At 43.0% G+C, this 27,465-nt stretch overlaps 1 protein-coding gene across 1 annotated transcript in view; it reads right to left on the bottom strand.

Annotated features, from left to right (window-relative positions):
- Positions 1-17,236, bottom strand: part of LOC134949923 (olfactory receptor 6C74-like) — a 105,535-nt gene extending 88,299 nt beyond the window's left edge. Inside the window, exon 1 of the mRNA XM_063938610.1 lies at positions 16,727-17,236. Coding sequence (XP_063794680.1) covers positions 16,727-17,236 — 510 coding nt within the window. The remainder of the gene's footprint in view (positions 1-16,726) is intronic.
- Positions 17,237-27,465: the final 10,229 nt, after the last annotated feature.

The raw sequence follows: 27,465 nt of genomic DNA, 5'->3' as shown, positions 1-27,465 counted from the left end.
TGTCTCTACGCACTCCAGTGTCTCTGCGCACCTCAGTGCCTCCAAGCACTTCCGTGCCTCCTAGCACCTCAGTGTATCCAAGCATCCAGTGCACTTTTGCGCAGTTGTACCTGGTATTCTTCACTGATTCATCAGCGCCATTCCAGTTCTGTCTTTCAGGAGACCTTCAGCGTTCACACGTGCCTCCTATCTGCCGACCTAATCCTGCATGAGGAGAACCTAGATTTGGCCATCTCTGCTGCGGTTCCTCTTCCCAGTCACCGGAAGAAACCCCGAGTCCACAACACTCCCAAACCAGGTCAATGGTAGTATTCATATAATTCTCCAGTCGCCCGTACAGACTTCACTAACACCGGGTTCACAAAACCACAGTCATGACACTGGATTATTTATCTTTAGAGTCTAAAAGGCGAATGAATGGATATGTGACATCCACCTAGGACCAATTTTCTCACCCTGCGGACTGGATTATTTAATATCAGCATTTTAAATGCTAAAGGTTGTATGTATGTCTTCCAGCCAGGACCAGTTTTCTCACCCCCAGGACTGGATTGTTTAACCTCATAGTCTAAAACTGGAAAGGCCTTATATGTGACATCCGCCCAGGAACAATTTTCTTACCCTCCGGACTGTATTATTAAACCTCAGAGTCTAAAACTTGACCGAATGGGTATGTGACATCCACCCAGGACCAATTTTCTCACCCTGCGGACTGGATTATTTAATGTCAGCATCTTAAACGCTAAAGGTTGGATGTATGTCTTCCGGCCAGGACTAACTTTCTCACCACCAGGACAGGACTGTTTAACCTCAGAGTCTAAAGCTCGACCAAATGGATATGTGACATCTGCCCAGGAACAATTTTCTTACCCTCCAGACTGGATTATTAAACCTCAGAGTCTAAAACTCAACAGGACGGATATGTGACATCCGCCCAAGACTAATTTTCTCACCCTGTGGACTGCATTATTTAATGTCATCATTTTAAACTATAAAAGTTGGATTAATGTCTTCCGCTTAGGACCGATTTTCTAAACCCATGGAATGGATTGTTTAACCTCAGAGTCTATAACTCCACTAAATGGATATGTGACATCTGCCCTGGAACAATTTTCTTACCCTCCGTACTGTATTATTAAACCTCAGAGTCTATTAATCGACAGGATGGATATGTGACATCCGCCAAGGACTAATTTTCTCACCATGTGGACTGCATTATTTAATGTCAGCATTTTAAACCATAAAAATTGGATTTATGTCTTCCACCTAGGACCAATTTTCTAAGTCCGTTGACTGGATTATTTAATTTCAGAGTCTAAAACTCGACAGGACGGATATGTGACATCCGCCCAATACTAATTTTCTCACCCCGAGGACTGCATTATTTAATATTAGCATTTTAAATGCTAAAGGTTGAATGTTTGTCTTCCAGCCAGGACCAGTTTTCTCATCCCCAGGACTGGATTGTTTAACCTCATAGTCTAAAACTGGAAAGGCCTGATATGTAACATCTACCCAGGAACAATTTTCTTAACCTCCGGACTGTATTATTAAACCTCAGAGTCTAAACTCAACAGTACATATATGTGACATCCGCCCAGGACTAATTTTCTCACCCTGTGGACTGCATTATTTAATGTCAGCATTTTAAACCATAAAAATTGGATTTATGTCTTCCACCTAGGACCAATTTTCTAACTCCGTGGACTGGATTATTTAATTTCAGCATCTAAAACTCGACAGGACGGATATGTGACATCCGCCCAATACTCATTTTCTCACCCCGAGTACTGGATTATTTATCTTTAGAGTCTAAAAGTCGAATGAATGGATATGTTACATCCACCCAGGACCAATTTTCTCACCCTGCGGACTGGATTATTTAATATCAGCATTTTAAATGCTAAAGGTTGAATTTTTGTCTTCCAGCCAGGACCAGTTTTCTAACCCCCAGGACTGGATTGTTTAACCTCATAGTCTAAAACTGGAAAGGCCTGATATGTGACATCCACCCAGGAACAATTTTCTTAACCTCCGGACTATATTATTAAACCTCAGAGTCTAAAACTCAACAGGACGGATATGAGACATCTGCCCAAGACTAATTTTCTCTCCCCGTGTACTGCATTATTTAATGTCAGCATCATAAATTTAAAAGGCTGGATGCTTGTCTTCTGGACAGGACTAAATTTTCTAACCACGCGTACTGGATTTTTTTTACCTCAGAGTCTAAAACTTGACAGACCAGATATTCGACATCGGACCCAGGACCAATTATCCCACTCCCCGTACCGGAATGTTAAACCTCAGAGTCTGAAACTTAAAAGGCCGGATATGTTACATCTGCCGAGGACCAATTTTCTCACCCTGCAGACTGGATTATTTAATGTCTAAAACTTGACAGACCAGATATTCGACATCGACCCAGGACCAATTATCCCACTCCCCGTACCGGATTGTTAAACCTCAGATTCTAAATCTCAACAGGACGGATATGTGACATCCACCCAAGACTAATTTTCTCACCCCGTGGACTGCATTATATAACGTCAGCCTCATAAATCGACCCAGTATCAATCCCCCCCCCCCCGACCGGATTCTTAAACCTCAGAGTCTGAAATTTAAAAGGCTGGATATGTTACATCTGCCCAGGACCTATTTTCTCACCATACAGACTGGATTATTTAGCGTAGAATCTTAAACTCTAAAGGTTGGATGTATGTCTTAAAGCCAGCACCAATTTTCTCACCCCATGCACTGCATAGTTTAACCTCAGAGTCTAAAACTTGACAGGCCGGATTGGACTTTTTAACCTTGGCATCTTAAACTCTAAAAGATGGATGTGTGTCTTCCGCCTAGGACCAATTTTCACACCTCGTGGACTGCACTAGTTACCTCAGAGTCTAAAACTCCACAGGGCAGATATGTAACAATCCTCCCAGGACCAATTTTCCCACCCCTCACGCTAGATTGTTTAACCTCAAAAGTTGAACACTTAACAAGCCGGATATGTTACATCTTCTCAGGACCAATTTTATCACCCTGGGAACTGAATTATTAACGTTGGCATCTTAAACTATAAAGGTTGGATGTATGTTTTCTGGCCAGGACCAATTTTCTCACCCCCAGGACTGGATTATTTAACCTCAGAGTCTAAAACTCGACCGAATGGATATGTGACATCCGCCCAGGACTAATTTTCTCACCCTGTGGACTGCATTATTTAATGTCAGCATTTTAAACCATAAAAATTGGATTTATGTCTTTCGCCTAGGACCAATTTTCTAACCCCGTGGACTGGATTATTTAATTTCAGAGTCTAAAATTTGACAGGACAGATATGTGACATCCCCCCTATACTAATTTTCTCACCCCGAAGACTGGATTATTTATCTTTAGAGTCTAAAAGTCGAATGAATGGATATGTGACATCCACCCAGGACCAATTTTCTCACCCTGCAGACTGGATTATTTAATGCCAGCACCTTAAAACTCTAAAGGTTGGATGTGTTGCTTCCAGCCAGGACCAATTTTATCACCCCGTGGACTGGATTATTTAACTTCAGAGTCTAAAACCTAACAGTCCAGATATGTTACATCTGCCCAGGACCAATTTTCACACCCCGATGACTGGATTATTTAACGATGGCAATTTAACTCTAAAGGTTGGATGTATGTTTTCTAGACAGGATACATTTTTTCACCCCCGGACTTGATTGTTTAGCCTCAGAGTATAAAATTTAACAATCCTCATATGTCAGCATTTTAAACTCTAAAGGTTGGATGTATGTCTTCTGGTCAGGACCAATTTTTCCACCTCGCGCACTGGATTATTTAACCTCAGAGTCTAAAACTGGACAGGACAGATAAGCAACATTTGCCTAGGACCAAATATCTCACCCCGCAGAATTAATTGATTAATCTCAGAGTTTTAAGCTTGACAGGATGGATTGGATTTTTTAATCTTGGCATTTTAAACTCTAAAGATTGGATGTATGTCTTCCAGCCAGGACCAATTTTCTCACCCTGCGGAGTGGATTATTTAACATTAGAGTCTAAAACTCAACAGGATGGATATGTGACACCTGCCCAGTACTCATTTTTTCAGCCCACGGACTGCATTATTTAATGTCAGCATCTTAAACTTTAAAGGCAGCAAATATGTCTTCTGGCCAGGACCAATTTTCTCAACTCTCGGATTGATTTGTTTAACATCAGAGTTTAAAATTTAACAGGCCGGATATGTTGCATCTGCCCAGGACCAATTTTCTCACCCTGCGGACTGGATTATTAAATGACAGCATCTCAAAATATAAATGTTGGATTTTATCTTCTGGCTAAACCCAATGTTCTCACCCTACAGACTGGATTATTTAACCTGAGAGTCTAAAAATCAAAAGGATGGATATTCGACAATCGCCTAGTACCACCTCATGGAATGGACTGTTTAACTTCAAAGAATTAAACCTGACAGGCCGGATATGTTACATCTTCTCAGGATCAATTTTCTCACCCTGCGGATTGGAATTTTTAATGTTGGCATCTTAAACTCTAAAGTTTGGATGTATGTTTTCCGACCAGGACCAATTTTCTCACCCCCCCCCCCCCATACTGGTTTATTAAACCTCAAAGTCTGAAACTTTAAAGTCCAGATATGTTACATCTGCCAAGGACCAATTTTCTTACCCTGGGGACTGGATTATCTAATGTCAGCATTTTAAAATCTAAAGGTTGGATGTATGTTTTATGGTAAGGACCAAATTTCTCACTCCCCAGACTAGAATGTTTAATCTCATAGTCTAATACTGGACAGGCCTGACATGAGACAATCACCCAGGACTAATTTTTTCACCCCAGAGTCTAAAATTTAACAGTCTGTTTACGTTACATCCGCCCTGGACTAGTTTTCTCACCCTGTGGACTTGTTTAATGTCGACAACTTAAACTCTAAATGTTGGATGTATGTTTTCCAGCCAGGACCAATTTTATCACTACCCGGAACGGATTGTTTAACTTCAGAGTCTGAAACTCAACAGGACTGATATGCGACATCTGCTTAAGACCATTTTTCTAACCTAGTGGACTAGATTGTTTAACCACAGAGTCTAAAACTTGACATGCCGGTTATGTGACATCCACCCTGGACCAATTTTCTCAGCCCACTGACTAGATTGTTTACCTCAGGATCTAAAACTCAACAGGCTAGATATGCAACATCCACCCAGGACCAATTTTCTCACCCCCCGGACTGGATTGTTTAACCTCAGAGTCTAAAACTCGAAAGGCCGCATATGCTACATTCATCTAGGACAACTTTACTCACCCCGCGGAATGGATTGTTTAACCTCAGAGTTGAAAACTCGACAGGCCGAGTATGCAAAATAATCCCTTTACCTATTTTCTCACCCCGCAGACTGGATTGTTTAACCTCAGAGTCTAAAACTCGAAAGGCCAAATAGGCTACATTCATCTAGGAAAAATTTACTCATCCCGCAAAATGAATTGTTTAATCTCAGAGTCTAAATCTCGACAGGCCGGATATTCAACATCTGCCTAAAACCAATTTTCTCACTCCACGGACTGGATTATTTACCTCAGAGTTTATGCGATATTCACCCTCGATCAATTTTCTCACCCTACGGACTGGATTGTTTAACCTCAGAGTCTAAAACTCGAAAAGCCGAATATGCTACATTCGTCTAGGAAAAATGTACTCACCCCGCGGAATGGATTGTTTAACCTCAGAGTCTAAATCTCGACAGGCAGGATATTCAAAATCTGCCTAAAACCAATTTTCTCACTCCACGGACTGGATTATGTACCTCAGATTGTAAAACTTGACAGGCCAGATATACGGCATCCACCCAGGACCAATTTTCTGACCCCCCCCGGACTGGATTGTTTAACCTCAAAATCTAAAACCTGACAGGCCAGATATGTTACATCTGCCCAGGACCAGTTTTATCACCCTGCGGATTGGATTATTTAATGTCAGCATCTTAAACTCTAAAGGTTGGATGTATGTCTTCCTTCCGGGACCAATGTTCTCACCCCGCTGATTGGACTATTTAAATTTATAGTCTAAAACCTGACAGTATGATTATTCAACATCTGCCCATGATTTTATTTCTCACCCCTTGTGAACTGTATTATTTAACGTCCGCATCTTAAACTCTAAAGGCTAGTTGAATGTCTTCCAGCCAGGACCTATTTTATCACCCCATAGACTGGATTGTTTAACTTTAGAGTCTAAAATTTACCAGTCCGGATTGGATTTTTTAATCTTGGTGTTTTAAACTCTAAAAGATGGATGTATGTTTTCTGCCCAAGACCAATTTTCTCACCTCGTGGACTGGATTGTTTAACTTCAGAGTCTAAAACTCAACATGCCAGATATCTGACATCCGCCCTGGACCTATTTTCTCACCCATGGACTGAATTGTTTGACCTCATAGTCTAAAACTTGACAGGAAGGATATGTGATATCCGCCTCAGACCAATTTCTTGCTCCATAGAATAGATTGTTTAAACTCAGAGTCTAAAATTCGACAGGCCAGATGTGCGACATCCACCCTGTACCAATTTTCTTACCCCATGGTCTGGATTGTTAATCCTCCGAGTCTAAAACTTGACAAGCTGGATATGTGTCTTTCACCCAGGACCAATTTTCTGACCCCGCTGACTGGATTGTTAAACCTCAGAGTTTAAAACTCAAAAGGACGGATATGCAACATCCGCCCATGACCAATTTTCTCACATCATGGATAGTTTTGTTTAAATCAGAGTCTAAATCTTGACAGGCCATACATATGACATCTGTCTATTATCAATTTTCCCACCCTGCGTACTGGATTGTTTAACCTCAGTCTAAAACTCGACAGGCCGGATATGCAACATCCTCATAGGACCAATTTTTTCAATCCTTTGACTGGATTGTTTAACGTAAGAGTCCCTGGACCAAATTTTATCACTCCATGGACTCAATTGTTTAACCTCAGAGTCTAATACTTGACAGGTGAGTTATGCAACATCCTTATAAGACAATTATCTCACCCTGCGGAATGCAATGTTCAACCTCAGAGTCTAAAACTCGACATGCCGGATATATGACATCCGTCCTGGACCATTTTTTTCTCACCCTGCGGAATGGATTGTTTAACCTCAGAGTCTAAAACTCGATGGGCCCACTATGCGACATCCTCCTAGGACAATTTTTCTCACCCCATTGAGTGAATTGTTTTACCTCAGAGTCGATAACTCAACAGGATGGATATTCTATATACGCCTAGGACCAAATATTCCACCCCCAAAACTGGATTGTTTAATCTCAGACTGTCTGGATTTGTTATATCTTCTCAGGACCAATTTTCTCATCCTGCGGACTGGAATATTTAATATCAGCATCTTAAAACTGTAAAGATTGGATGTATGTCTTCCGGCCTGAACCATTTTTCTAACCCACTGGACTGGATTGTTTAACCTCAGAGGCTAAAACTTACCAGGCCGGATATGTTTCATTTTCCCAGGAAATTTTTTCTCACCCTGTAGACTTTGGTTATTTAATGTTGGCATCTTAAAACTATAAAGGTTGGATGTATGTCTTCTGGCCAGGACCAATTTTCTCATCCACCGGACTAGATTGTTTGACCTCAGAGTCTAACATTCCACAGGCTGGATATGCAACATCCTCCCGGGACCAATTTACTCACCCCCCAGACTGGATTGTTTATGCTCAGAATCTGAAACGTGACATGTTGGATATGCAACATAGTCCCTGGGCCAATTTTTTCACCCCATGAACTAGATTGTTTAACCTCAGAGTCTAAAACTCGACAGGCCAGATATAAAACACCCCCCCCCCCCAGGACCAATTTTATCATCCCACGGACTGGATTGTTTAACCTCAGAGTGTAAAACTTGACTGGCTGAATATGTGTCCTCCACCCAGGACAAAATATATCATCCCACTGACTGGATTGTTAAATCTCAGAGTCTAAAACTTGACAGGACATATATGCTACATCCGCCCAGTACCAATTTTCTCATGTCGTGGACGGAATTTATTAACCTCAGAATCTAAAACTCGTCAGACCGGATATGCCACATCCTCATAGGACCATTTTTATCACCCATTGACTGAATTGTTTAACCTCAGAGTCGATAACTCAACAGGATGGATATTCTACATATGCCTAGGACCAATTTTCTCAACTGGTGGAATGGATTGTTTAACCTCAGAGTCTGAAACTCCACAGGCTGGATATGCGACATTCATCCTAGATAATTTTTCTCACCCCTTGTACTGGATTCTTTACCTCAGAGTGTTAAACTTGACAGACCAGATATGTGAAATCCACCCAGGACCAATTTTCTGACCTTCTGGACTGGATTGTTTAATCTCAGAGTCTAAAACTTGACAGGCCGGATATGTTACATCTTCCCAGGACCAATTTTCTCACCCTGCAGATTTGTGGTCAATTGTTCAGTTGGGATTTGATGTGATTCTATCTCAAATATATTGCCAAGGCTGCACAGCAATAGAGCACAGAGATACATCAATCTTTTTCCTACATTTGTTTAACCTTATAGTCTAAAACTTGACAGGCTGGATTGTATTTTTTAACTCTGGCATCTCCAACTTTGAAGGTTGGATGTATGTCTTCCTGCCAGGACCAATTTTTTCACCCCCACCCCGTACTGGATTGTAGAACCTCAGAGTTTAAAACTTAACAGACATTAGATGTTACATCTGCCCAGGATCGATTTTCTCATCCTGCGAACTGTATTTTTTACTGTCGACATCTTAAGCTCTAAAGGGTGGATATATGTATTCCGGCCAGGAAAATTTTTCTCACCCCTTGGAGTGGATTTTTCTAACCCCAGAGTCGACAACTCAACAAGCTGGATATACGAGATATACCCAGGGTGTATTTTCTCACCTTGCGGACTGTATTGTTTAACCTCAGAGTCTAAAACTTTTTCTTTATAGTCTACAACTTGACCAGCTGGATATGTGTCTTCCACTCAGGACTAATTTTCTCATCCCGCTGACTGGATTGTTATACCACAGAGTCTAAAACTCTACAGGCCGTATATGCGACATCCTCCTTGGGCCAATTTTTTCACCCCATGAACTAGATTGTTTAACCTCAGAGTCTAAAACTCGACAGGCCAGATATAAAACACCCCCCCCCCAGGACCAATTTTATCATCCCACGGACTGGATTGTTTAACCTCAGAGTGTAAAACTTGACTGGCTGAATATGTGTCCTCCACCCAGGACAAAATATATCATCCCACTGACTGGATTGTTAAATCTCAGAGTCTAAAACTTGACAGGACATATATGCTACATCCGCCCAGTACCAATTTTCTCATGTCGTGGACGGAATTTATTAACCTCAGAATCTAAAACTCGTCAGACCGGATATGCCACATCCTCATAGGACCATTTTTATCACCCATTGACTGAATTGTTTAACCTCAGAGTCGATAACTCAACAGGATGGATATTCTACATATGCCTAGGACCAATTTTCTCAACTGGTGGAATGGATTGTTTAACCTCAGAGTCTGAAACTCCACAGGCTGGATATGCGACATTCATCCTAGATAATTTTTCTCACCCCTTGTACTGGATTCTTTACCTCAGAGTGTTAAACTTGACAGACCAGATATGTGAAATCCACCCAGGACCAATTTTCTGACCTTCTGGACTGGATTGTTTAATCTCAGAGTCTAAAACTTGACAGGCCGGATATGTTACATCTTCCCAGGACCAATTTTCTCACCCTGCAGATTTGTGGTCAATTGTTCAGTTGGGATTTGATGTGATTCTATCTCAAATATATTGCCAAGGCTGCACAGCAATAGAGCACAGAGATACATCAATCTTTTTCCTACATTTGTTTAACCTTATAGTCTAAAACTTGACAGGCTGGATTGTATTTTTTAACTCTGGCATCTCCAACTTTGAAGGTTGGATGTATGTCTTCCTGCCAGGACCAATTTTTTCACCCCCACCCCGTACTGGATTGTAGAACCTCAGAGTTTAAAACTTAACAGACATTAGATGTTACATCTGCCCAGGATCGATTTTCTCATCCTGCGAACTGTATTTTTTACTGTCGACATCTTAAGCTCTAAAGGGTGGATATATGTATTCCGGCCAGGAAAAATTTTCTCACCCCTTGGAGTGGATTTTTCTAACCCCAGAGTCGACAACTCAACAAGCTGGATATACGAGATATACCCAGGGTGTATTTTCTCACCTTGCGGACTGTATTGTTTAACCTCAGAGTCTAAAACTTTTTCTTTATAGTCTACAACTTGACCAGCTGGATATGTGTCTTCCACTCAGGACTAATTTTCTCATCCCGCTGACTGGATTGTTATACCACAGAGTCTAAAACTCTACAGGCCGTATATGCGACATCCTCCTTGGGCTAATTTTATCACCCCACAGATTAGATTGTTTGACCTCAGAGTCTAAAACTTGACAGGCCGGATATGCAACATTCTCCCAGGACCAATTTTTTCACCCCACTGACTGGATTGCTTACCTCAGGGTCTGAAACTCGACAGGCCAGATATGCGACATCCACCCAGGACCAATTTTATCACCCCCCGGGCTGGATTGTTTATCCTCAGAGTCTAAAACTCGACAGTCCGGATATGTGACATCTATCCTGGACCAATATTCTCACCATACTGACTGGATTGTTTACCTCAGCGTCTAAAACTCGATAGGTCAGATATGCGACATCCACCCAGGACCAATTTTCTCACCTCCTGGACTGGATTGTTTAACCTCAAAGTCTTGAACTCGACATGCTGGATATGCGACATCCTCCCTGGAACAATTTTATCACCTTGTGGATGGGATTGTTTAACTGTAAAGTAATCCGAATATGCAACATTCTACTAGGACCAATTTTCTCACCCCACTGACTGGATTATTTACCTCATGGTCTGAAACTCGACAGGCCAGATACTGTATGCGACATCCACCCAGGACCAATTTTCTCACCCCCCGGACTGGATTGTTTACCTCAGAATATATAACTCAACAGGCCAGATATGTGACATCCACACAGGGCCAATTTTTTCATTCCCCCAGACTGGATTGTTTAACCTCAGAGTCTAAAACTCTACAGGCCGGATATATGACATCCACCCAGGACTATTTTTCTCACCCCATTGACTGCATTATTTAATGTCAGCATCTTAATCTTTAAAGGTTGGATTTACATCTTCCGGCCAGGACCAATTTTCTCGCTCCCAGGACTGGATTGTTTAACCTCAGAGTTTATATCTTGACAGGCCTGATATGTGACATCCACCCGGGACCAATTTTCTCTCACTTCGGACTGGATTGTTTAACCTTAGAGTCCAAAACTTGACAGACCTGATATGTGACTTCCACACAGGACCAATTTTCTCACCCCGCTGACTGGATTGTTTAACCTCAGACTCTAAAATTCGACATGCCGTATATATGCAACATTCTCCCAGGACCAATGTTCTCACCCTCTGGACTGGACTGTTAACCTCAGGGTCTAAAACTCGATAGGCCTGATATGCAGCATTCTCCCTTGACCAATTTTATCACCCCACAAACTATATTTTTTTACCTCAGAGTATAAAACTTGACAGCCTGGATATGAACATCCTCATAGGACCAATTTTCTCACCCCATTGACTAAATTATTTAACCTCAGAGTCGATAATTCAACAGACCTGATATGTGACATCTGCCTAGGATCAATTTTCTCACCCCAATCAAAGTGCGCAGGTACTCGTCACTATCGCATGGAGCTGAGGAGACATGTTTGAGCAGATGGCCCACTGCCTGCCTCCCTGTTGCTGCTATCTCAAGCTCCCAGAGGAGGTCATTTCATCTTTAGTATAAAAAGTAAATACCTAAACTCACAAAAATTAATACTACAGAAGCTATGGGATAAATAAAAGGTGTCATCCAAACTCCAAAACTAAACACAGATAAAAGAGTATTATCCATATATAGTGGGTACCACTCTTTATGGATATCACCAATAGAGTGGTACCCAGTCTATTCAAAGTCCTTCATTAATCTAGTCCCAAAACAGATACTCCTTTGATGTTCTGTAGTCTACTGTAGATTGAATCCTCAGATCACACATAGGAAACATTTAAAATGAGTATTTACTGTACTGTATGCAGGTACTTTAGTACACTCAGTTGAAATCCAATAACAATAGGAACATTAGCAAGGTATTTGCATAAGTGCAGAAATGACTACCCTTCTCCAAAACTCCTCACTCTTTACAACAAAAAAAGACTAAACACTCCATAGTGTAAACCAGGGGTTTGGATTGTCCAGCCAACAGGCTATTAAAGGCCCACTAAGTAATGTGGTCTAGCTTGGTCGAGACATCAAGGCAACCGCAGGCAGGAATAGGAGGAGGCATAACCTGGCTATCTTCAGTCATGAGTAATGTGAAGCTGCAGTGGCATCCTTTCCAACTGGGCATAAATGGGAGGTCAAGTCGTGGCCTAATTTGGGAATCCCTTTCCAGCTGTTTACCCACTTGTTGCCAGCAATCACCGCATCTCTGTCCCTGGGCCTCTGAGGTCAGCATTGTTGCCCGCTGCCGTCCCATTCCTCCATCCAGTAGATCAGCTGTTCCCTGCAGCTGGGGAACGGAGTTCTGAACCCGTCCACCATTTTGGGTCTCCCAGCAGCAACATAAACACTGATTAGAGAGGGTGGTGGTGGGTTCTGTAGGCCAGAAAGTGTGGATGGACAGTGACTTTGGTCTTTGCACTCTGGTCCACACACCTACATTAAAATTGAGCCTGACCAAAGATATGCTGTTCCATTTTTTACCAAACATGGCAGGCTAATTTTTAAGTTGATAATTTTATGATGGCCAATGTAGGATTTTTTTTCCCCAAACTATTTTTATTACAATCTCACACCATATAGAATAGAGATACAACATTTTGAACATAGAATATACAGTTAGCATTGTATAACAGGATATTCATAAAGTCATCCTGTCGAAAGACAGGAAGACAACAATTATTTAGTCTCATATTATATCAGGTAGAGATCAAAACATATTTTCAAACTTTTCCTCACATAAAACCTTTATACATTCCAAGAAAGGGAACGTATATATAACTAGTGGAATCAGGGAATTTATAATATGGTTTAATTGCCGAAGTGGAGAAAACTAAAGATAAAAAGGGATAGATCAAACATTGGTTCTCCAACAGCAAAGGCATATTACCTTAAAAGTCCCTAAATATAAACACAATACCTAAAACATAATAAAACAAAATAACATGTAGTGCCTGCCGTGGGTCACGAGCCATCGATCCATCCACAGAACAATCTCTAAAATCGGGGGTCCATATCCCCAATCAACCCGGCAGACAACAGAATATAGAAAGGAGTGGAGGAGGGATCTAGAGAAAAAGGAAGGTGGTAAAGTAATCAAATGTCCAAGGGGTTAGGGTGGTCTATAGTGTGAAGGAGATACCATGAAGTAGATTGGAGGCATTTTTTGATGGCTTGTTTAGTATGTAGGGGAAGTGTCAAAATGTAGGTGTCCCAACACTGGAACAAAGCAGGGGTGAGCCTTTCCTTATGGATAGAGGCCTCCAACCAGTCCATGGTAAATAAAAAAAATAGTCTAGAGGTCACCATCGAAAGATTGGGAGGTATGTTGTGGATCCACTGCTGTAAGATTGCTTTCCTTCCAGCCGCTGATAATATCATAAGCAGTTTTGTGTTAGACCTAGGGATGTTCCGGCTGGTCAGTCAAACATCCAAACAATGCCCAAGAAATAGTGCAATGAAAAGATATGCCTAAGGACGTAGTTCCATAATGATGTATCTCATGCCAAAACCGTGACACCAAAGCGCAGTCCCAGAAGCAGTGGAAGAGATCGGCCCCATCCATTGTGCATTTAGTGTCTTCCGAGATGCCCATTAAAAATCGGCGTTTAGGTGAGATATATGCCCTATGGAGCATTTTATATGCCATTTCTTGGTAAGAGCTTGCAGGAATAAGCTTCAGGGTCAGCTGAAAGTGATTTAGGAGGGAGTCAGGGGTGACCGTTGAGATGTGGGAGGACCATTTGGACAGTTCTGGAAGGTCCGTGTCTGGAATAATTTCAATACGAATACGTGTATACATGGTTGATATAGAGTAGCAGGCTGATTGGAGAAGTGTGTCTAGAGAATTAAGAAAGTCGACACCCGTCAGTTTAGATAATACAGTTTTAAGAAATAGGCAAACTCGTGGTGAGGAGGCAAACCGTATTTCTCCCTTGCCTCCGCGAAAGACAGCGGGATGCGAGAGGAGTTAAGCAGGCTGCGCAGGTTGTGGATACCAAGGGAGTACCAGGCAGTGAAGGGCTCCCTCCTGAAACTCCAGGTTACCGATAAAGGGCAGCGAAAGTGAATAGAGATATTGAAGTTTGAGAGATTTCCTCACCATTTTCCATTGTATTATGGGAAGTAACAACAAATTAGTAGTAACATGTAAGGCCAATTTGGAGGGTTTGGCATGGAGAAGATAACTGAGGGACAAGGGAGCGCAAAGCTGAGAATCTAGACTGGAATCCGTGTAATAATTATTGTCTCCAAGCCAATCCATAGCAATGCGGAGGAGGCACGCAAGATTGTACTGTTTAATATCAGGTAGGTTAATTCCACCTCTAGGTATCGTCTGGGATAATTTTTTAATGCTAATCCATGGGCGCTTGCCAGCCCAGATGAATCTGGAGATAAAGGCATTCAGAGAAGATAAATTCGACTTAGACAGTAATAAAGGGGTCATCTGTAAAACATAAAGAAGCTTCGGAAAGCTGGCCATTTTAAACAGGTTGCATCTCCCCAGCAAATTAAGAGGGAGGGATTGCCAAAGATCAAGTTCGGTTCTAATCCTGCGCAGGACCTGGGTGATGTTAAGCCTATATAGGTGGCAAGGATGAGCAGGGAGTGCGACACCTAAATAAGCAATATGGGTATTCGCCCATTTAAAGGGAAAGGTGTTCTCCCAACCCAGTCTCGCCTGTCCATACATGGCCAGCGCCTCCGACTTACCATAATTAATAGAAAATCCTGCGAAAGAGGAAAAACGATCAATCATGGCAATTAGCTGCAGGATTGAGTGGTGAGGGTCTGACATAAAAAGGAGGAGGTCGTCAGCGAATGCCACCACTTTTAATTCCTGTGTGCCTACAGTAATGTCCCTATAGTTCTTATGTGACAGGATATGGCGTATAAGGGGTTCCAGTGCTAAATCAAAAAGAAGGGGAGATAAAGGGTATCCTTGCCTAGTGCCTCTTTCCAATGTAAAGGAGGGAGATGTCACATTGTTGACTAAGACCTGCGCCACTGGGTTAGTATATAAGGTCTTTACCAAGTTACAGAACGCTGCGCCAAAACCCTGGTGGGCGAGTACTCTAGACAGATGAGGCCAGGCAATCTTATCAAATGCCTTCTCCACGTCTAAATTTATAATGATGTTATTTTTGGCCTGACTGAAGCGAGTGTAAGATATCGCAGCTAGGGCCGCCCGCACTCCCTGTGTGGATTGTCTACCCTTGACAAATCCAATCTGCACGGGTGAGATAAGACGGGGTAGGCAGGCTTGCAGCCTATTAGCTATGATTTTAGTCAAGATTTTAAAGTCCTGATTGAGGAGTGAGATGGGGCGGTATGATCCTACCTGGGTAGGATCTTTACCAGGTTTCGCAAGCACAATGAGCTTTGCTTCATTAAAACGAAGGGGAGTCTCCCCTGTTGTAAGGATATGATTATATAATCGCTTTAATATAGGGAGGACATCAGCATCCAGCATCTTATAGAATTCGGCACTAAAGCCGTCATGGCCAGGGCTTTTTTCCATTGGGGAGGGACTTAATAGTGGCCCGAACCTCATCATCAGTTATAGGAGCGTCCAACAAGTCTCTCTCCTCCGACACAAGCCTCGGCAACTGCGCCTCATCCAGGAATAATTGACCATCAGTCGCGTTATCAATGTCTGCAGTATATAAGGACTAGTAGAAACGCATAAAAGCCAAGCATATGTCAGTGGGATCAGAAAGAACAACTCCAGAACTGTGCAACGAATCAATCCACGGTTTGTTCCGGGGCCCCCTGACCAAGTTGGCCAAGAGTTTACCGGACTTATTCCCCCACCTATTGTTTGTAGGTGCGATAAGCAAGTGTAAGAGCTGCACTAAGTTCCTGCAATTTTGTGTTAAATTTCTTACGCTTAGACTTAACATAGGAAATAAGGAAATAATATGGCCTCGAAAGACCGCCTTAGAGGCCCCCCAAAAAAGCGGAGTGTTAGATTCCTGATCCAGGTTATCAGTAATATAATTATGCCAGGTGTGTCTAAGATGTAATAAGAAATCCTCAGAGTGCATGAGATATGCTGGGCATCTCCAACATTTGGATATACTCTGGGGCAGGGCCAAATGTAGAGACAAGGTTATGGGGGCGTGGTCCGAGATAATGATATCCTTAATTGAGGTGTGGGAGACTTTAAAAAATAGGTGTTTAGATAAAAAGAGATAATCAATGCGAGAGTGAGTGGAGTGTGGGTGTGAGTAAAAAGAGTAATCTCGTTGAAGGGGATGATGTATACGCCAAGGGTCTAGTAAAGTAAGTTGAGAACAAAGAGAGAAGAGTAGAAGAGGGCCCAGGTCTTTTGGTACTCACCCCCGACCTATCCATGGATGGATCAACGACCATGTTGAAATCTCCCCCTAAGATTAAGTTTTGGCCACCCCAGGACAAAACTCTCTGAAGGACATCTGCAAAAAAGAGATTGTTAGATCCAGTAGATGCATATAGATTCAAAAAGGCATATACCATATTATCAAAAGAGACGTCTAGGAGTATAAATCTGCCCTCGGGATCAATATACTTTTTAAGGATTGAGAATTGAAGATTCCTATCAAAGAGAATGGCGACACCTCTGGTTTTATTGGTGTAAGGAGCAGATACGCATTCCCCAATCCAATTAGCTTTCAATGACATAGGGGAGTTATGCATCCAGTGTGTCTCCTGTAGGAACACGACTTGAGGGGATAGGCAAAAGAGATGGGCGACCACCTTCTTGTGTTTAATGGGACTATTAAGACCCTCCACATTCCAAGAAACTATATTAAAATCAAAAAGTGGGGCGACCACCGGGGTTGAGGGTTGAGAAACAGCACGGTCAGCCATGCTATCCCACCCCCGCATAGAGAATAGAATATCAAAATCGTATAGGTAAAACGGTGCCCCCCCCCTGTCCCAGTGAGCAAGGAGGGGCCAACCCATGGAGGACCGAGACACACCATCCCAGCAGGCAGAACAAACAAACAAACAGACAAACAAAAACATCAAACTAGCAAACATGAAATAATGAGAGGCGGAGCCTCCAGCATGCATAGATAGCATGCCAATGTCATATCCCGAACACTGGGTGACCTGCAAATAATAGCAATTGTAAAGACAGGCAAACTTTAAGTAAGGGTGAACAGTCAAATGTCAGGGTGAGCAAAATGGGTCTTTGCTTCCAACAGATCATCAAAGAAGCATGGTTTTCCATTGACAAAGACTCGAAGACGAGCCGAGTATAACAGTGAGAACTTGACGTTGTCTTCAAACAGCCATTTGCATATCGGAGCGAACTCTCTGCGTCTGTTGGCGACATGGGTGGAGAAGTCCTGGAAAATAAGCAACCTTTCTCCCTTGTAGAGGAGATTATCCAACTTTCGGTAGTGGTCCAAGAGCTTGGCTTTATCCGCGTAGTTTAGAATCCGCATAATAACAGGCCTAGGACGTCCAGCAGAGTCTTTGCGTTCAGAGCCAATCCTATGAGCCCTTTCAATGGCCAACGGTGAGCCCTGAGGCCCATATCTAGCTTTTCAGGCAGCCAGGTGGAGAGAAGGTCTAGCAACGCGTGGCCCCTCACCGACTTCGGGATGCCCACCACCCTCAGGTTGTTTCCACTGCTCCGATTCTCTATGTCGTCAAGCTTATCAGTAAGGCCTTTAATTTCTGTTGTCTGGGCCTTTATAGTGGACTGTGCAGCTTGTAAATCATCCTCCAACGTTGAAACCCTCTGTTCGACTTCATCTAAACGCCCATTATGTTGGGTCAGCTGGGTCAAGGTGGAATCAATGGCCTCTTTAATGCCCGCCAGCTTTTAATCTAGGAGAGGCCCAAGAACTGCAGCAATGTCAGAAGGTTTCATTTTAGGCTGCTTAGTAGCTGTAGCGTTAGTACGTTTCCTTTGGGATCGAGACTGGGTGGTGGAGCAATCGGAATCAGAAGAATTTCTATGGGATGTGTCTTCACGTGCGCCTGAAGCAAGGCCAGAGGAGGACATTGGGGTGGACACCAGGAACTTTTCCATATGAGGTCACTAGAGATAGATATGTAGAGCAAGAAATAGTAAAGGGCGCAGGGAGTAGTTTAATGAGGGTCACATCAGCGTAGGGGAGAGATTGGAAAGTTAGTTAGTAGTGACCCTCCTCCGGCTGCCAAGCATCCAGAATACATTTGGCAGGAAACATGAAGAAAGGTAGGCTTATAGAAATAAATGTGCAGCAGCTGCCAGCCCTCTGGGTAACGCACATCCAGTGGGATATGTAGGACAAAGCTCCGTTAGATGGAGCGGCCAGCAACACTGGGGATGAGGGTAGCCATACCTGTTCGTGAGGAGCTTAGAAGTCCGATGGCCCGGTCGCCTAATTGAGGACCCGGCAGCGGTACGTGGAGCAGGCCGCAATCCGCGGGAACATCCACGTTGTTCCCCGACTCCGTGGCCCCACTCCGGTCACAACAGGAGGTAATTGGAAGGTTATGCGGGGGATGACAGGCCCAGGTCTCTGGCGAGGGAAGCGCTGCACACGACGCGACCCGATCGCGGGTCACTTCCGGTCCGGGCCTCCTCTCAGCCCTAGGTCCCTGCCTACCCCTCCCCGACTCTGCGGCTCCACTCCGCTCACTGCGAGGGGTGGCTGGAAAGGTATGCGGTGGGTGACAGGCCTAGGCGCCCGGCGAGGGAAGCGCCAGACACGACGCGAGCCGATCGCGAGCCACTTCCGGTCCGGGCCTCTTCTCAGCTCGAAGGACCCAGCTTCCCCCCCCGGCAACCCGCACAGACCTGTAAAAGGCCCGCCGGCTCCGCAGCAGGTACCATGGGGGTCCACACTGCAGCAGGGGTGGTGGTGGAGTCTGAATAGTGCTGAGTAGGAGACAGTGAAGCCCAGATTTATAGCGGCGGCCAGGATCTCTAAAATGGCACGTCTTCCCTGGTCCCCATGTAGGATTTTATAATTATCCAAATGGCCCTTGGCAGAAAAAGTTCCCCACCCCTGGTGTAAACAATTCTTAAAAGGTTTATTGAATAAAATATATATGACATAATGAAGAAAGTGGGAGTGAACCATGGTCCAAAACAGGAACTCATTCAGGTTATTTAATTTATAAAAAAATAATTCATATTTTTACTACAGGTTTTTCTTTAGCCACTATATGTATGTATATATATATATATATATATACATATATATATATACTCTCCCAATCAAAGAGTCACTCCTGGGCTGCCAATACGGTGAAATAATAAGGTGCTTTATTCAACGTTTTGGGGTACTGCCCCTCGTCATCAGGACACACAACACACATAGTGCAAACAACAGTGCTTATATACAATAAGTGTAACAACTTACAGGTCCCCAGGTGCCATACGCCGCCTCCCCTCGTGTGTCCCAGCGTTTTCCGCCATACTTCCGGTTTCGACTGTGACGTCCCGCCAGAAGTGACGTGCGCCGGCCCTCCACAATGGAGCTGCAGTGGTTGCCATAGCGATGCGGCTACACGCGTCACATCGCTATGGAACCTTAAAAAAAAATCAAAACTATTGTTTTTTAAGGTTCCATAGCGATGTGACGCGTGTAGCCGCATCGCTATGGCAACCGCTGCAGCTACATCGTGGAGGGCCGGCGCACGTCACTTCCGGCGGGACGTCACAGTCGAAACCGGAAGTATGGCGGAAAACGCTGGGACACATGAGGGGAGGCGGCGTATGGCACCTGGGGACCTGTAAGTTGTTACACTTATTGTATATAAGCACTGTTGTTTGCACTATGTGTGTTGTGTGTCGTGATGACGGGGGGCAGTACCCCGAAACGTTGAATAAAGCACCTTATTATTTCACCGTATTGGCAGCCCAGGAGTGACTCTTTGATTGGGAGAGCATGTGTGAGGTTGGCAAACCTCTGGAGCGCACCCTGGCAAGTTACTGAATTATCCTGTGGAGTGCCGGCTGTGCAAGTTGGGTATATATATATATATATATATATATATATATATACATATACATATACATATACACACACATATATATATATATATATACTGTATATATATATATATGTATTAGATAGATAGATCGATAGACAGATAGATTGTTGTTTAATATTGTTTTTGCCATCAGATTCATTCATCGGTTCACTATACTGCGCTATCTTCCTTCTCCATATATGTAATAATGAAAATCCTAAAGTAGTTGTGATTGCCTGTACCTTATAGAGATGAATAAATAGTGTTGAAGTATTATTTTCTCCAGAAAGGAAACTGGGCTCACTAGAAAAGAATGACAGTCACAATCCAACCAGAGAGAGGGTCAAATGGAACACAGGAAAAAAAAACCTACATTCTGATGTTTTTCAAACTGTTTGGTTCATTTTCAAGGCAGGTTAATACAGTATGTTGGGGTTTTTTTTGCAGGCTTTCAAGACAAAGAATAAGTAGCATTTCTAGTACAGTGGCGCACGCAGGGGGGGGGGGGGGTGTTTCTGAGCACCCAGAAATGTGCTTAAATACCTTATTTAAATTATAGTACATATTAAATTATAGTACATATATATCCATGTACATACATATATACACATGTATATACATACATATAAACACACACACATATGATATATATATACATGCGTATATATACGTGTACTGTATGTATATATATATATATATGTATATATATGCATGTTAAATATGCTATGTGTATATGTATGTGTGTATATATATATATATTTATATGTGTGTGTACTGTATATACGGTATATATATATGTGTAGATATATATATATATATATATATACACACACACACACACACAGACACACTAGTTTTACGGACCAAGCATATACTAGGTCACCTCAGTCCCCACCCTCGTGCTTGGCTCCACCCATTTCTGGAACCCCCCCCCCATGCAAATCCTGCATTTGCCACTGCTAGTAGACTCTGGACCTTATTCAGCTTCAGTTGCAAAATCGCAAATTGGGCAATTATCGTCAGACTGTGCATGTGCTGTGAGTGCATTGCACATGCGTGAAGGCTAAAATGCGATCGCAATATGATTGACAGGAAGTGACCATTCGTGAGTGTTAACATGGCGTTTGTGGGGAGTGGTTGGAAAAATGCAGGTGGTTCATGCTCATTTCTGGGCGTGTATCTTACATCATTTGCAATAAATTGCTACTAAAAACATGGTGCAGGTGAGGCTGCATTCTTCTTATTTTAAGTAGCCCTGGGTCAACCGCAATTGTTGATGTTACTCGATTTCTGCGTAAGCATTGCAATTTTTATGGTTGCAACAGTGGGTCTCTTTTTCCTTTCTGGGCGGCTGTTCACTTGTGATTTTTAGCAGAAGCAGGATTGAGAAAATTGCAATTTCTGTCTCAATAGCGATCCTATCCAGCCCTTGGAATACATAGCTCTCTATTACCTGCAATGGCCATGGTTGTCTACATTTAAGCAGGTGGAACTTGGGACAGTGTTTTTGGGATGATTCTCCTCAGATACAGCTGTTACAAAGAATCTTTTACCCTACTGTATGTACAGTATACAAAAGATTACAGTATATATAAAAGTTCATATTCAGATGTGTCCTCATACATCTAGCCTCAATACGCTATGCAGTGCAAGATGCCTGGTGTGATTGAGCCGCCAGGTCCAATGCAACTCTGCTCGCTGCCGTTTTTCGCAGCGCAGCGAACAGGTTACTACTGCGCATGCATATGCACCGCAATGCACAGGCACATCTTACGGGTACAAAGCGTATCATTACTAGGTGGTGGATTTAATGAAGAATCCAATCACACAGTCAATCGCAAGGAGATTGGCAGGAAGAGGGCATTTGTGGGTGGCAACTGACCGTTTTCAGGGAGTGTTTGGAAAAATGCAGGCATGTCCAAGCGTTTGCAGGGCTGGTGTCTGACGTCAATTCCGGAACCAAAAATACTGAAGTGATCACAAGGGCTGAGTAAGTCCAGAGCTACTCAGAAACTGCAAAAAAAAAAAAATCCGTCCCGCTCAGCTGCACACGCGTTTGCACACTTGCAAAGTGAAAATACACTCCTACATGGGTGGTGACTATGCATTTGCACGGCTGAAATGACCCCCTTAGTCTCAACACAATGCAACTAGGATGCACGAGGAGTCTGTGCTTATTAATTTGATATATGACACTTGTATATTGTGTAACTGTGTCTGTAAATGGAGCACAAAGGAACTTGTATTGGGAAAAAAGCTGTGGCTGCTACATTGATTGTAGCACTTTGTGTACGGATTCAGAGACTCAGTCGCACACAGATATACAAGTGTCACATATCAAATTAATCAGCACATACTCCTAGTGCGCCAAGAGGGACTTTTTGGCATGACTACAGCTAAGATAAGTGAGGGCAGATCTGTACACATAAAAGTGTTATGAGCTGTTGTGCTATGGGGGTCATACCGAGTTCGCTCGCAAGCTGCTTTTAGCAGCCGTGCAAACGCTAAGCTGACTCCCTCTGGGAGTGTATCTTAGCTTAGCAGAAGTGCAAACGAAAGGATCGCAGAACAGCACCAAAATATTTTCGAGCAGTTTCTGAGTAGCTCCAGACCTACTCCTAGCCTGCGATCACTTCAGACTATTTAGTTCCTGTTTTGACGTCACAAACACGCCCTGCGTTCGGCTAGCCACACCTGCATTTTCCCAGGCACGCCTGCATTTGTATCTGATACGCCTGCGTTTTTCAGCACACTCCCTGAAAATGGTCAGTTACCTCCCAGAAACGCCCCATTACTGTCAATCACTCAGCGGCCAGCAGTGCGACTGAAAAACGTCGCTATACCGTATGTGAAACTACATCGGCCGTTGTGAAATTAAGTTGCGCATGCACAGAAGTGCCGCTTTTTTACCTAATCACCGCTCTGTGACCAAAAACAGCTAGCAAACAACTCGGAATGACCTCCTATATGCGATGGCTCACACTACTGCTCTAGATCCAGCCATTGATAAGCAGCCAGATACTGTATCTGCAGTGGCCACACTGGCTGATGGTCCCGGCTATTACTAAGAAGCTGTTGATTGACAGCCAACCCACTCATAGCTCTCACAGTAGCAGCCGCTGACTGGCTGGCAGCCCTGCAAATGATGGAAACCACAAGGGTTCCGGCATTTGTTGATAGGGGCTTCATATGTATACACTTCTCTAGATCCTGCTGGTTTAGGTGTTTTGTTTTTTTAATTTTTTAATGCCCCTTAATGCTAGTGGGGAAGAGGACCAATCCTCTGCAAATGGTGGGTGTTTATGTTTTTGTCCTCATCCATGTTGCTGATTCTACTTGGAGAAGGTGAGTATATATGAGTGTGAGTTTATGTAATAAAGTTGTATTGTCTGTGGTGTGTGTGTCTTGTTATCTTAACATTCATTTTTTTACGGGTATCGATGCAAGGGATGAGACTATTATACTCCCATTATATAAAGGGGATCGGTATGACATACCTCCAATCAAAATCCCGACGGTCGAAATCCCGACAGCAATTGACCGACGGTCAAAATCCCGACATGGACAAAATCCCGACATTTTAAATACCGAAAAGGTCACAATACCGACATGTAAAATGCTGACAGGTCAAAATACAGACATGCGGTTTTCATCGTTTTTGTGTGTGTATGTCGACATAGGTCGACATGGACGCCATATAAATGTACTGTGTCCCTTCGCATGGCTCACTACGCTTGCCATGCTTCGGGCACGGTGCCTTGTTGTGCTCGGCACACTATTATATTCTCCCTCCAGGTCCGCTGGGATGGTAAAGTATGAACAAGTCGGTTTCAATGAAAAAATAATTAAAACCTCATCTCGGCATTTTGACCTGTCGGCATTTTACATGTCGGTATTTTGACCTTATCGATATTTTAAACGTCGATATTTTGTCCATGTCAGGATTTTGACCGTCGGTCAATTGCTTTCAGGATTTCGACCATCTGGATTTTGATTGGAGGTAAACTGCATCCCATATAAAGCCTTAGTGAGGCCCCATCTGGAATACTGCGCACAATTTTGGGCTCCCAACTACAAAAAGGATATCCTGGAACTAGAATATGTTCAGAGCCGGGCAAACAAAAATTAGGGGGATAGATACGCTGGAATACCAGAAAAGACTTGCAAGGCTTGCCATGTTCACACTAGAAAAGAGGAGATTAAGAGGGGACATGATCAACATTTATAAATATTTAAGGAGACAATACACAGAGCTTTTGGGGATCTGTTTTTGTTAAGACCAGCACAGAAAACACATTGGCACCCACTTAGGTTAGAGGAGAGGAGATGCCGCACACAGAGGCGGAAAGGTTTTTTCACAGTAAGGACAATACGAGTTTGTAATTCCCTGCCTGAGAAAGTAGTAATGACAGACTCAGTCTATACTTTTAAGAATGGCATAGATAAATTACTAATGGATAAGGATATACAGGTTTATAGTGGATAGATCACGTACCATAGTTATAATAAAATGATGGAATACACCACAACAGCCAACTTTATCATTAGGTAAAATTAAAACTGAATATAATACAGAGTAGGAGAACACAAATAGGTTGAAATCGGTGGACAGATGTCTTTTTTCAATCTCACAAACTATGTAACTATGTTATTTACAATGGGACAATAGGTACTAGCGGGCCCTTAATGCACTGCATGCTGGTACATGTGGTTCTCCAAGTACCGACTTTCAGGGTAGGCTTGTTGGAACCTGTAGTCCTCCTGTAAATGGCTATATTATTCTAACTTTAACTTAACTGTTATCAACTCAGCACCTACAACCCAGGGGTGCCGGGGATAGCCCCGGACTTCATCCAGTCCTGGGGTATACTCAAGAGGGGGATCCCTTTATTGGGTGTTCCACACTTCCCGAAGATTTCCCAGTCTGGGCTGACTAGTTAGAGTGGAGCATGTTTCGGCTGGGGATACCAATGAACTGTGTCACCTATCTGGCATTACTGCCCTGCTAGTGGAGCCTGGTGCTGGTTCTAAAATACAGGTGACCCCTATCTAATTTCTCCCCCATAATTTTAGACCTAGGGCCTGCTCCAAGAGCCTTGAGCTGCTTATGCTTTGGGGGTGACCAAAAGCCATTTTAGTTCCAATTTTACACCTTATTCCATGCTGTAGGCATACAGAGAAGCCTACATGGATCTCACTGATCTGTGCAGGATACATGTTCGTGTTTGGCTGCCACAACACACAGCAAACACAGCTGCCAAACATGACTGCATACACCATCTGAAAACACAATCACAGAAAGCATATTAACATAAAAAATACTGATCACCACTGTGTTTAAACCAGGGCAATCATAAGTCAAATACGGACCTTAGTAAATTTACCCCCTTGTGCCCAAAAAAGCGCACTGCTTTCTAACATTTTCACCTCTTGCATTGCAACATGATCTATTCCAGGTACAGTACAAAGTTAAGTTTTTTTTTGTTTTGTACCAAAATCAGAATCAACCCCTTAGGCATGAAAGACGTATACCATCTGTATTAAAAATGTAGATTGTGATAAATATAAATATGATTTTTTTATATTGTTATGTAATATTACAGCACTTCTGTAATCAACACAATAATGTATGTATACAGTATGTAAACAAGTCATAACTACTAATTTGTGTTTCTGAATTAGATCATTGTACAGTGTGTCAAGGGGATTGTCAACAACAAGTTCTATTCCTGTATGTATACGCACATAAAAATAACATGTTAAATTATATATAGAACATTAATTGGGAACCATATTCCATAACGTATATAAAAGCTGCTTCCAGGATCTAAACAGTTATCTAGGATTAGTAGAAGACACCAGTTGTGACTGGAACAGTGAAACCTACCTGCATATGTAAGTAAAAACATTTAGCTTAAGTTGGGAAAAGCACTGAAGGAACATAGGCCCTCATTCCGAGTTGTTCGCTCGGTAAATTTATTCGCATCGCAGCAATTTTCCGCTTAGTGCGCATGCGCAATGTTCGCACTGCGACTGCGCCAAGTAAATTTGCTATGCAGTTAGGAATTTTACTCACGGCTTTTTCTTCGCTCAGGCGATCGGAGTGTGATTGACAGGAAGTGTGTGTTTCTGGGCGGAAACAGGCCGTTTTAGGGGCGTGTGGGAAAAAACGCTACCGTTTCTGGGAAAAACGTGGGAGTGGCTGGAGAAATGGAGGAGTGTCTGGGCGAACGCTGGTTGTGTTTATGACGTCAAACCAGGAACGACAAGCATTGAACTGATCGCAGATGCCGAGTAAGTCTGGAGCTACTCTGAAACTGCTAAGAGGTGTGTAATCGCAATTTTGAGAATCTTTCGTTCGCAATTTTAAGATGCTAAGATTCACTCCCAGTAGCCGGCGGCTTAGCGTGTGCAATGCTGCTAAAAGCAGCTTGCGAGCGAACAACTCGGAATGAGGGCCATAATTAATTTTTATGATGTAGATATGTTATCATTCAGCTAAGCTTCTCATTATTATACAGTATTTATAAATAGCAGATATGGAGAGGGAAAGTGGGAACTGTGCTTTGTATAGCAATGGCCCACATTCTGAGTTGATCGATCGCTCGCTAGCTACTTTTAGCAGCCATGCAAATGCAATGTCGCTGTCCACGGGGGAGTGTATTTTTGCTTTGCAAGTGTGCGAACGCCTTTGCAGCCTAGTGGTACAAAAACATTTTGTGCAAAACAAGACCAGCCCTGTAGTTACTTATCCTGTGCGATGAATCCAGCAACAGAGATCCCGGAATTGATGTGAGACACCCGCCCTGCTAACGCCTGGACTGCGTTTTGCCAACCACTCCCAGAAAATGATCAGTTGACACCCATAAACGCCCTCTTCCTGACAATCTCCTTGCAAATGGATTCTTCGCTAGAATCATTGCATATCAACAATGCTCTTTGTACCTGTACGACACGCGTGTGCATTGCGGTGCATTTGCATGCACAGTTTTGCCATATTTTTACCTGATCGCTGTGCTGCGAAAATAGGCAGCGAGTGATCAACTCGGAATGACCCCCAATGTCTCCATCCATAAGGAAGTATTGGCCTATTTAATTGCAGCTTGTTAGTAATCATA

This window comes from Pseudophryne corroboree, chromosome 8 (assembly GCF_028390025.1).
Source record: "Pseudophryne corroboree isolate aPseCor3 chromosome 8, aPseCor3.hap2, whole genome shotgun sequence".
Lineage (NCBI taxonomy): Eukaryota > Metazoa > Chordata > Amphibia > Anura > Myobatrachidae > Pseudophryne > Pseudophryne corroboree.
Note: the sequence above shows the minus strand (reverse complement) of the source record. Positions and strands in the feature narration are given on the sequence as shown.